Here is an 11,915-nt window from a genome sequence, read left to right on the forward strand (position 1 = left end):
CCAGGAGGCTAAAGCATAGACAATTTCTCCTGAGATTTCCAGACCTCTATTCTAATTTTTTCTTTCTCCTCTAATATGTAAATGTGCCTCTGTAAAAGAGGCACCAACCACATATCTATTTAAGAGCTAGAATCCTTAAACACCTAGCACTGTCCTCCTCCAGCTCTTGATTTCAAGAAATTAAAGGTCTGCAAGGCCATTTGGTACACCTTTATTCTTAACATCTCATTACTCACTCACCTGGAGACAAGTATTTTAATTCTAGAATTTCTAAGGAATTCAGTCTTTAAATATGAAAACAAAGAGAATAACAATTTGTCATGCCATCATTTTGACCAAACTACTTTCACTATTTAAAAAAAAAAAGTAAAACAAATTATTCATAAATGGCAGGATGGCACAGGAAAGAAAATGCAAGTTATTTTGTATAATCAATCATTTGATTCTTAACAAAACCTCATCAAAAAGCAGGCACTTACCTCAAAAAAAAAATTCTGCTTATCTAACCAATTTGATACTAGGTTCCTAGACTTCAACAAAGCAAAATGACCTTTATTTGAGAACTCCTTAATTCCTTAACTCCTCATCCCCTTAATCACAGGATTATAGAAGACAAAATATGATAGAGATTACAGGTTTAAAAGATCCAACAGATAATCTAGAATTGTATTGCTGAGCATCTCAAAGAGAATTTCAAGACTGATAAAGGAAAAGCTTTGGGATCCACAGGAAAGAAAGCATCTATACTAGATTTATCAGATAAATTCCTAAATTCTAATAGATTTCTAAATCTTATAGAGCTATATTTCATTTGTTTTCAAATAAAATTCTACAAATATGCAAAAAAGGTAAGAAAGGGAGGAAAGCATCAAAAATACATTAAATTTTTGGTTACAGATGTCAAAACTTCAAGTAACTTTTATGGATTCTTATGGCATTTCTTTAAAAATAGTCAATTTTCAAAGCTAACTTAAAAGGAGCTCATCACATATATTAATATTTATATAAGCATATATACATGTGTATCTCATTGAAGTTTAAATTTTTCTATTACTGCGCATTAATTTTTTCAAGAAACAAAGTTATTCTTTTCTAGATATATACATTCAATACACTGAAGTTCCATTAATATTAATGGTTCTTACCAGAAGTTAAAAGTTCTCTAAAACTTCAATTTATACAACATACTAACATGTAAACCTTCAAAATATGCTAAACACTTGTTTAAAAATAACTGGGATTTCAGTCAACAGAAAACATCTTCATTTTGATACTAGGGGTCATATACATGTAATTCCTGTAAACATTTAAATGAAATCTGAGCACACACCTCCAACCTTCAAAATGAACATATAAACCTAGAGAGAATTAACAGTTTTAACATGCATGCTTGGTTGGTCAAAAGGAAATAGCTCACTGTGGCCATATAATAGATATTTGCTGTAAATTGTAACTGTCACAAAAGTATGTCCTATTATTTCATGAATTAACAGAGCCTCACTACTTTTATGTGACACAAAAATCTACTGTAATCTAACCTGCCAGAAAAAATTCCGGTTAATTGGAAGTTCAAGTTAAATGGTTGCAAGAATTTTCGAACATCAAAAAAATGGAGAACACCACAATGAGAAGTTTTTTAACTAGAGTTTAATCTCGGAAATTCACAATCCAAATTTTGTGGCTCCAAAATTCCTAATACTTATAATAGATGTCAACAGATAATTCAACATTATGTCCTGAGTATCTAATTCAGGACCTGGGTCACAGCAATAGCTCAATAAATATTCAAAAAAATGAACGAATGATAAAAAGGCATACCTTTAGGAAGAAACAAAATAAAATCTTTCACAACTCCCAATGCTATCTTCAAGCATCTCAAACTACAGACAAAAGTAGAAGAATCTTAAAAACATCAATTTCTCTATTTACAAAATCCATTTTAAAATATTCATTTACAAATTTTCAAGGTAAAAAGAAAAACCTCTGATGTATTCAATTTGTGTCGTTCAGTAAATAAACTTTTATCTTCTAAGAATGAAAGCTCAGTATTGGGGTGAGATGAAAGGGGAAAATGTCTGTCAATGTACTCGGCATGTTTAATGGATGCCATAAATCAAACCTTTCCACGAATTTTCTAGAGCATATTCATGCCAATCTTTGAGCCTATTGTCACTTTCACACATGCTCACAGGAACAAAATGACAAAGAATGCAACGCCTGAACCACGGACTTCAGGGCATGAAACACTTGATTAACAATTGTCAAGGCTCTGAATAGTAAATATCGAGAGATTTTCAAAAGAAAGTAATCCCACCGATTCCTCCATAAATCGAAACCCTTAATTTCTTTAGAAGATTCACTAGACTGTTGGACTTCCAGACCTTATTTTGAAAACGTGCCTGCAATCTCCTTGTATTAGACAACTGGGAGTGAAAACCCCATTTACCAATTGCTGATTAATCGCTAAGCGTTTCCCAGACAAAAGAGAGTTAAAACAGACTCCACGCATATTTATTCTTCCCGCATAAATACATGTTCTCCCAAATTTCATTTTATGTCGTATACTTAGAGTTAAATACAGCAAGTTGAAATTTTAGTCAAAAGCACGCCGGTGGCTTACAAGCTGTGTAACTGCTACATCTGGTGGCAGCACACTTGCTTGCAAGCCAGAAAACTTAGAAAACAATTGTAACTGATCTGGTGCGTGTTTGCAGTAACCTTTACGTAGACATTTCCCACAAAACCCGCGACCCCGTCTGAGATGAACAGAAGCCTACTTTCAGTAAAAAAAGGTAACGCACAAACACGCAGGAGGCGACGGTGAAGGAGAGAAAGTTGCAACCATCTGGAGGGGGTGGTTTTAAAAGCCTGCCCACGAGGCAGTCTGTCCTTTGAATTGCTCTAGGGGGCCACCCAGGGGATCAAAGTCTGCCTAGATATCTAATTTCAGCCTCTCCCCGCCAAAGGGCAGAGACCCTGCAAGCAAGGGGTATCCTCCAGGTCCAAGGCAGCGAAGCTCGCAGAGGCGGGACCGCCTCTATGGGAGGAGTGCGCGGGGGAAGGGGAGGGGGCTCGAGGACCAATGCTCCAACGAGAGGCAAAACCCACCGGAGACCCGGAGGCCAGAAGGTTAAGAGTACGGAGTGTACTGGCAAATGGAGCAGAAAGAGGATCGCTTACGGGGGGGGCGGGGAGGGCTCCCACCCTCGCAGGACTGGCATCTAGGAAACCCAGGCGAGTCTGTGAGCCTCGCCCCGTCCCCACCAGCGTGCACCCCCAGTCCGCCGCCTCCGCCACCCGCAAACCACCACCCACAGCCAGCGCACTACCTCCCGGGAGCCCGGCGGCCTCGCGTCCACCTCGTCACCATCCCCCACCGCGGGGTCGGGCGGAGGAGACCCGGGGGGCGCGGGGGCCGCGGCGCAGGCGGGAAGCCCGCGAACGGGAGCGGGCGCGGCAGCGCTTACCTTCCCTGGGCCTCCCGGATGGCGGCGTGTGATTCAGCAGGGACCTGGCCGCCGCTGCCGAGCCCGGGGTTGGAGACGTGGAGAGCTGGGACCAAGATGGCGGCCCCTCCAAACTTCCACTGCTACTTTGGACACTCATCAAGCTACTTTCTGGGAACCCGACTCCCCCCCTGCGACGGCAGCGGCAGCGGCAGCAACGGCACCGGCACCCGCCTCCGTCATGGCGGGGGCAGCGCTGTGGGCGAGCGAGAGAGCGAGGGCAGGGAGGGGAGAGTCAAGGGGATGGGGGAGGAAACTGAGAAGAGAGGAGGTGGGGAGGGAAGAGGTGAGGGAAGGAGAGGGGACGGGGAGGAGGGAGAGGGGGAGAAGCGAGGGAGCGAGCGGGCGCGCCGGAGAAGAGGCAGAGGAAAGGAGCGCGGCGGCGGAGGCGTCGAGGGGGCGCCCGCCGAAGCTGGGGTCGGAGCGCGGGCGGAGCGCGGGCTGCGCCGGCCGAGAAGACTTCCGCGGGCGGAACCTGCCGGCACCTCTGCAGTGCGTCGGCCCTCGGCGTCGCCCGGGTGGTGGCGGCGGGCGGTGGGTGGCGGCTGAGGCGGCGGGGTAACCTCTGCATCAGTTACAGGCGGCGGCGGCGTCACGCGCCGCCTGTGCAAACACTATCGCGAGGCTCCTGCGCCTCCGGTAGCGGCGGCGGCGGCAGCAGTGGCGGCCTCGGGAGCAGACTTGGGGGAGGGACCTGCCGGGGTGGGGGTGTGGAGAGGGAGCGAGCGCGCGAGGGAAGAGACCCCGGCGTCCGCGGATTGCTGCGCGGCGCGGGAGCCCGAGGCCGACGGAGTCGAGGGCGCGGGGGCAGCGTCCCGGCGCCGGCCGGAGGGAGGCGCGCCCCGCACGCGCCCTCGCCGCGCCGCCCCTGCTCCCGCGCCGCGGCCACCTGACTCCCCCTCTGCCGCGGAAGCGCGCTTGGCTCCTGACCCACACCCAGCCCGGGGAGATAGGCTGCTGCTCGCGCTCGGCTGTCGCTTCTCCGGAGTTCGATGTGATCGTTTCTCAAAGTGGAACTGAAAAGTTGAGAGTTTCTTCTCTCTGGCCCCGCTGTACTGAGCAAAAAATCCTGCGTGCGCCTCCCCGTCTGCAGAATGGGAGCAATTACGGAATAAAAGAGCTATGGAAATAAGTGTGGGGATTAGGAGGCGTTCGGAAATAAAACTTTTTCATGTTTTCTGAGAAGGAATCTTCAATAAATTAAAAGGTACTACTGGCGTTGTAGACTGTATAGTACAGCAGTTCTTTGTTTTAAAACAATAAATAGAAAATGTTCACTGAATTCACACATTTAAGGAAACAGCCGTATACACTCTTCATCTGCTGGAAAAGGGTATGGTTTCTAGAAATTTCCACTCTGCTTCCAGTGCTGCTGCTGAGTCTCGACTACAAAAATCCCAAAACAAATTACCGCATTTGTTAAAATTTATAGATACAGTGTAGCTTTCCACTCACCCTACCCGAACACACACACCGGGGATTGGGCATCTTGTACATAGAAGAGCAGACTAATAGTTCAGGGAAAATACAACAAAAGTTATTGCTCTCTTTAGAAAACCAAATTGAATAGAACACTAAAAAGATTATGATGTAGAGCAACTGTACAGACATGAGGAAATGGCATGATTACCAGGGGGACAAATATGTCATTTCATATTTTTTATTTTTATGGCTCTGCATTTGTCACAGTAATGTTTTTTTAGCTAAACTAGAATAGAACCTTGGTTGTCAGTTATCTCCAGGAGTAATTTTAGTTTTCGTGTGCTTTAGATTCTTCACAGTTGTTAGTCATGTCTGTTTTTCAAACTTCAGAGGTAGATGTCACAAACAACTTTATCCAGGTGTAAATTACATATAATAAAGTACACATAGATCAAGTGGACTTTTGATGTGTAAACACCCTTAGAACCACTTCCACAATTAAGGCGGTAAATATATAACCCTCCAGAGTTTCCTCTACACCTTTGTGGTTCCTCCTCTCTACTCCCAATACCAGGTAACCACACATCTGCCTTCTGTCACTGCAGAGTAGTTCGAATTTTCTAGAATTGTAGATAAATGTAAAGCACAGTTTGTACTCTTCAGCTCCTTTCACATAATTATTTTGAGAATCATCTACATTGTTGCATTTATCAATAGTTCATTTCTTTTTATTTCTGAGTAGCACTCCATTGTATGAACATACAGACTATGTTTATCAACTGCTGGACGTTTGCATTGTTTTCACTTTTTTTTTTTGAGGCAGAACCTCAAGCTATAGCCCTGGATAGAGTTCTGTGGTGTCACAGCTCACAGCAACCCCAAACTATTGGGCTTAAGGGATTCTCTTAACTCAGCCTCCCAAGTAGCTGGGACTACAGGCACCCGCCACAATGCCCGGCTATTTTTTTGGTTGTATTTGTCATTGTTTGGCAGGCCCAGGCCAGATTCGAACCCACCAGCTCTGGTGTATATGGCTGGTGCCTTAGCTGCTTGAGCTTATAGGTGGCACCTTTTTTTTTTCTTTGAGACAGAGTCTCAAGCTGTTGCCCTGGGTAGAGTGCACTAGCATCACAGCTCAAAGCAACCTCAGACTCTTGGGTTTAAGCAATTCTCTTGCCTCAGCCTCCTGAGTAGCTGGTACTACAGGCACCTGCCACAATGCCCTGCTATTTTTTTTTGGTTGTAGTTGTCATTGTTTGGCAGGGCCAGGGTAGATTCAAACCCGCCATTTCTGGTGTATGTGGCTGGCGCCCTAGCTGCTGAGCTATAGGCACTTTTTGACTATTATGAATATGAATAGCGCTGCTGTGAACATTCGTATACAAGTCTTTGTGAGGACATATGCTGTTCTTTCCCTTGGATACATAGGGACAGGGACTTCACCATTAAATTTTTATACCAAAGTACATGCTCTATAAGGGGAAACAGTTTCTATAACAACATGTAGATAACTGTATGCCCTTTCTGTATTTTTCAGAGTAAGCTTAGTCAGCAGATTGTGGTAAAAAGCATAGAACAGGAAGGAAATTAAGAAACCTGGTTATTAGTCTCAGCAGGTAACAATCCTTGATTCCATTTCCTCATCTATCAGAAAGAGGTTAGAGTCATTGTGATCTCTAAAGCACCTACCAAATCCAATGTTTCTGAGTTCAATTTGTCTCAAAAATAGTAAACAATAGGCCAGGAGTGGTGGCTTACGCCTGTAATCTTAGCACTCTGAGAGGCCGAGGCAGATGGATTGTTTGAGCTCAAGAGTTAAAGACCAGCATGAGCAAGAATAAGACCCTGTCTCTACTTAAAATAGAAAAATTAGCCAAGAAAGGTGGCATACAACTGTAATCCCAGCTACTCAGGAGGCTGAGGCAAGAGGATCAATTGAAGCCAGGAGTTTGAGGTTGCTATGGGCTGTGACACCACGGCACTCTAGTCTGGGCAACAGATTGAGCCTCTGTCTCAAAAAAAAAAAAAAAAAAAAAGTTAAAAAACCTGAACCAAAGAGGTTTGATGATGGTAAGTTATCTTCCTCCCCACCTCTCCAGAGCTTCAAGTTACCTTTATACCAATCCATATTACATGTTATGCAGACTAGTTCTTTTTATTTAAAATGTAAATAGAGGATCCCAGCACATACATAACCAAATTATTTTAGATATATGTCTTTTTGTTGTGAGTGCTGCCTTAGAAGGATAATTACCTGTTTAATTCTTGTATTCTTATAGCTTATGATAATAAAGATAGTACCCAGAAACTTATAAAAAGACCTCTACCCACAATAGGGAGCTATTGAAACAAACTGTAGCTTAGCCTGAAAATGCAATATCATCGTTTAAAATCATGGCACAATGATGGCAGGCTCAGTGCCTGTGGCTCAAGCGGCCAAGGTGCCAGCCACATACACCTGAGCTGGAGGGTTCGAATCCAGCCCGGCCTGCCAAACAACAATGGCCATAACCAAAAAATAGCCAGGCATTGTGGCAGGCTCCTGTAGTCCCAGCTACTTGGGAGGCAGAGGCAGCAGAATCGCTTGAGCCCAGGAGTTGGAGGTTGCTGTGAAGCTGTGATGCCACAGCATTCTACCCAGGGAGAAAGATTGAGGCTCTATCTCAAATAAATAAATAAATAATAAAATAAAGTAAAAGCATGCCTTCAGAGAACACTGAAAATATAATACTGTCACACTGTAGTAACTGAAAAAGTGGGTATGATCCCAATTTGCAGGTATGTATACAAAATAACAGGAAGGATACACCACCAAAAGTTAATAACTTTTAGTCTTAGGTTGTGCGATTACATAATTACTATTTCTTCCTTTCTCCTTTTCCAAATGTTATACAATGAATCAAGTATTTCTTTTTATATTCAGACAAGGTTCAGTAAATACTTTTTAAGTAATTTAAGCATTATGTGTGCCACTACATAATTTTATACAATGATCATGTCAAATAAATGAAAACTTTTAACTGGCAAGTAGAAGCTGCCTCATACCTTGCATATTTGCTAGTACACAGGCATTCAAAAAATGTCTGATGGAGCAATCAGATGGCTAGAGTGACAGACTGAATGATAGGAAAAGAGACAGAAAAGTCAGGAGAGTCCAGATTCAAACAGAAAGGAACACCTGCCACTCTGCGGGGAAAGAGAAATCTCAAGAACAAGAAAAGATCATTGGAAGGAGGTTTTGGCAATCTTCTTTGGGGAAATATTCCCAGAGGGAAAGCCAACTTGAGAATACAGGCATGAACTGAGCAAGTAAAAGAAGGCAGTCCACTTGCATAGGAAGAATTGGGAAGAGACTGGGAATGCTCTGTGAATTGAGTCTTCTACAAGGACAGGGACTCAAGTCCCAGTATAATTTCGGGCACAGACTAATGGCTCTGTCCATGTTTGTGTAATGAGTGAAAGATGAGATCGGTGAGCTGGAATACAGGTGAGGAAGCAATGCAGGAGAGGTCTACCATAGGCTCCTGATGGAAGGTCAAGTGCAGAAAGGGGAGCCTTGATCCATAGGATGATCAGAGTTTACAACTATGGTTATTCTTGGTAGGTTTTTTGAGATAGGGTCTCACTCCGTCACCCAGGCTGGAGCACAGTGATACAATCATAGCTTATTGTAGCCTGGATCTCCTGGGCTCAAGCCATCCTTCTGCTTCAGCCTTCCAAGTAGCAAAGACTGACTACAGGATCGTGCCACAATGCCTGGCAAATTTTTTTATTGGTTGTAGAGACAGGGTCTCGCTTTGTTGCCCAGGCTGGTTTCAAACTGCTAGCTTCAAGCAATCCTCTTGCCTTGGCCTCTCAAAGTGCTGATATTGGAGTACCTTGTCTATTACATGAGGCCAGGCTCATGAGTCACCACGCCCAGGCAACCATGTTTATTAAACTCTTTTCTACATATATACCACAGTAAAAATATTTATAAGGCAGCTAGGATTTAGGTATATTAATAATAATAAAATACATTTCATACCTCTTAACATTTGATTCCTTCTAAATTCAAGGGAAAAAACTAATGTTGAAGACACCTAAATTCCTTTTGCAAAAATCAACAAATAATGAACTGAGGGACTAGATTAAGTGTCCTTTCTGAGTACTCCTATACAGTAGGGCACTAGAACTGCTTCATAAGGCCCTGAGAGCCAATCATGTACCTGGCTTCCCAACTCAGTGTTCACTGAAGTTACAATTATAGCTTGAAATCAGCTGTGGTGAAAGTATTTACACCTCCATAGTCAGCAAAAACTACAAATTAGGGCTTCTTCTCCCCCATCCAAGCCAGTTATTAAGCATTCACCAGCATACCATTGCTCCGATAGTATATTTATCATTGTTGTACTGCCCTCTGTCCTCTGTTTCCCCCACCTTAGCTAAAAACCCAGGGAGGTTAAGGCCCCTTATCCGTAATGTTTACAGTTGTACTCCCAACATCTAGCACTTGCCTGTATGCAGTCGGTGCTGAATCTATTACCCACGCAGCTGGTTAACAAGCACTTGAGCCCCTTAGCTAACTTGCTCGTAAACATCTGGGTTGGCCATCTAGCAGAGGAAGAGAGGGTCAACTGCTCCACCACCCTCTCATACTCAGGCTTCATTGGCCAATGTCTGTGGTCTGGCAAAGTTCACCGATTTTGTTAGTGTCGCCAGATAAAATAAAATTTTGCATGGGCCCTACATATCCTGAATATTTTTTATTTGAAATTCAAGTTTAACCGAGCACTTTGTATTTTGACTTGCTAAATATGGCAACCATAGCCCTTTTGAACAAAACAAAAATAGTTAATAAGACAGCAGCTAGTAAACACGAAGATATTATGACCCAGCAGTTCCATTCCAAAGACTATATCCTAGAGGAATTCTTGCTCGTGTACACCAGAAGATAAGGACAAGAATGTCCACAGCACTATTGTTTGTACTAGTCAAAAACTGGAAACCACTCAAATGTCCATGGACAAGAGAGTGGATAAACAAGAGTATTTATAGTCCCACGGTGGGATGCTGTACAACAATTAAAATGCTCATAAACTTAGTGTTGATTAGAAAGAGTAAGTTACAAAAGAACAAAATCAGTCCAATTCCATTTAAAATATTTTATTATTATTATTTTTTTTTTTTTGCAGTTTTTTGGCCGGGGCTGGGTTTGAACCCACCACCCTCAGCATATGGGGCTGGTGCCGTACTCCTTGAACCATAGGCGCCTCCCTCATTTAAAGTATTTTAAAACATTAAAAACTAAATAATATATTATTCAGAAATATGTATGTGATTAAACTTGAAAGAAAAACAATGTGACTGAGAAACCAAAATGAGAGCAGTAAAAGAGTATATGTGATCATGGGGTCTCATGGGGACATCAAAAACAGTGCTTAGGCTCCGTGCCATAGTACAGTGGTTATGGCACCAGCCATATACACCGAGGCTGGCAGGTTCGAACCCACCCTGGGCCAGTTAAACAACAATGACAACTGCAAAAAAAATAGCCAGGCATTGTGGCGGTCTCCTGTAATCCCAGCTACTTGGGAGGCTGAGGCAAGAGAATCACTTAAGCCCAGGAGTTTGAGGTTACTGTGAGCTGTGACACCACAGCACTCTACCAAGGGGGACATAGTGAGACCCTGTCTCAACAAACAAACAAACAACAACAAATACTGCTTAAAGCACTACTTCTTAAGTTCATTGGGCATATGGAGGTTTGTTTATCTTATTCTTTTTCTTTAAATTACATGTAAATATTAGATCTGCTCTTACATGTACAAAATATTACATTACAAATGTTGAGGAAAGTGGTGGGCCTTCTTCCTTTTTATCAAATCAAGCGGAGATGCCGACACGTCCTGTACTCACCTCTAGATTTTTGTTTCCTTTTTGGTTCAAATGTAGAGCACCTAAGATGCCTGTCCTACCATCTCACCCTACCACTTCAATAGTCTTTTTGATGAAATGCTTAGATAAATGACTCCATTACAGAAGAAGTCTGATTTCATCAAGATTGCTCTGCATGCACTATCCAAGTCACAAAGCCACTGCTTGCAGGTTTTGGTTTCCAAATCCACGTAGAGATAGTGCCAGGGTTTTGTGCAGGTTACACAAGACTAAGTTACACTTTCTCTGCTCTCTCTAGAGATGGAAATGTTTTCTTTCAGGTTCATCAACCCATTTGAAAAAGGTGGAGGGGGAGCCTTGGTCCATACATTACAAAAACTGGAATTACTAGATTCTCAAAACAGATTCATTTTGTCTGAGGTTAAAAAATTGCAACCATCTTCAGAGCAATAATATCCACTCCCACAAAGTGTACTAGGAGCTATCCTCCAAAGACATAGGTATTACGAAATATTTACCAAAACAAAGTACAACAGGCAACAGTGCTCATGCAGCAGATTTTAAATCAACGATGTATCTCATATCAAAACAGGGTACTTTAAAAAGTAATTATGAAAACCTATAGGGCAGCGCCTGTGACTCAAAGGAGTAGGGGGCCTATCAGAGGTAGAGGGGTTCAAACCTGGCCCCAGCCAAAAACTGCAAAAAAAAAAAACGAAAAAAACCCATATAAAACCAATCATAACCTAGTCTTATATTTCACTTAAGTTTTACTGATTAAACCAAAATACAAATTCATCACATTAGAGGGAAAACAAAAATCCCAAAATCTTCCCTGGACTTTGTGCAGCGTGAATTTTTTGATAGGCAAAAAAAAAAAAAGGTGTTTCTTTTCATAAAAAATAATACCAAACATCCTTGATTTTTGACAATATCTTTGTCAAAAAAACTATCTTTGATAGTTTATAGACTTTCACAATTGCTTAACGCTTTCCTAGCAAATAAAATAAATGCCAAATTGTTCTTATTAGATACACGTCAAAAATAAGAAACACATACAACCTTATACAGACACTTTGAAATAATACAAAAGAATGCCAAATATTGGTG

General features: G+C 42.5%; 1 protein-coding gene across 1 annotated transcript in view; it reads right to left on the reverse strand.

Moving 5' to 3' along the window:
• Positions 1 to 4,320, reverse strand: part of TLK1 (tousled like kinase 1) — a 149,358-nt gene extending 145,038 nt beyond the window's left edge. Inside the window, exon 1 of the mRNA XM_023507552.1 lies at positions 3,468 to 4,320. Within this exon, the coding sequence (XP_023363320.1) occupies positions 3,468 to 3,606 (139 nt within the window). The 5' untranslated portion in view covers positions 3,607 to 4,320. The remainder of the gene's footprint in view (positions 1 to 3,467) is intronic.
• Between the last annotated feature and the right edge of the window lie 7,595 nt (positions 4,321 to 11,915).

This window comes from Otolemur garnettii, unplaced genomic scaffold (genome assembly GCF_000181295.1).
Source record: "Otolemur garnettii isolate 467f Iridium unplaced genomic scaffold, OtoGar3 scaffold00187, whole genome shotgun sequence".
NCBI lineage: Eukaryota > Metazoa > Chordata > Mammalia > Primates > Galagidae > Otolemur > Otolemur garnettii.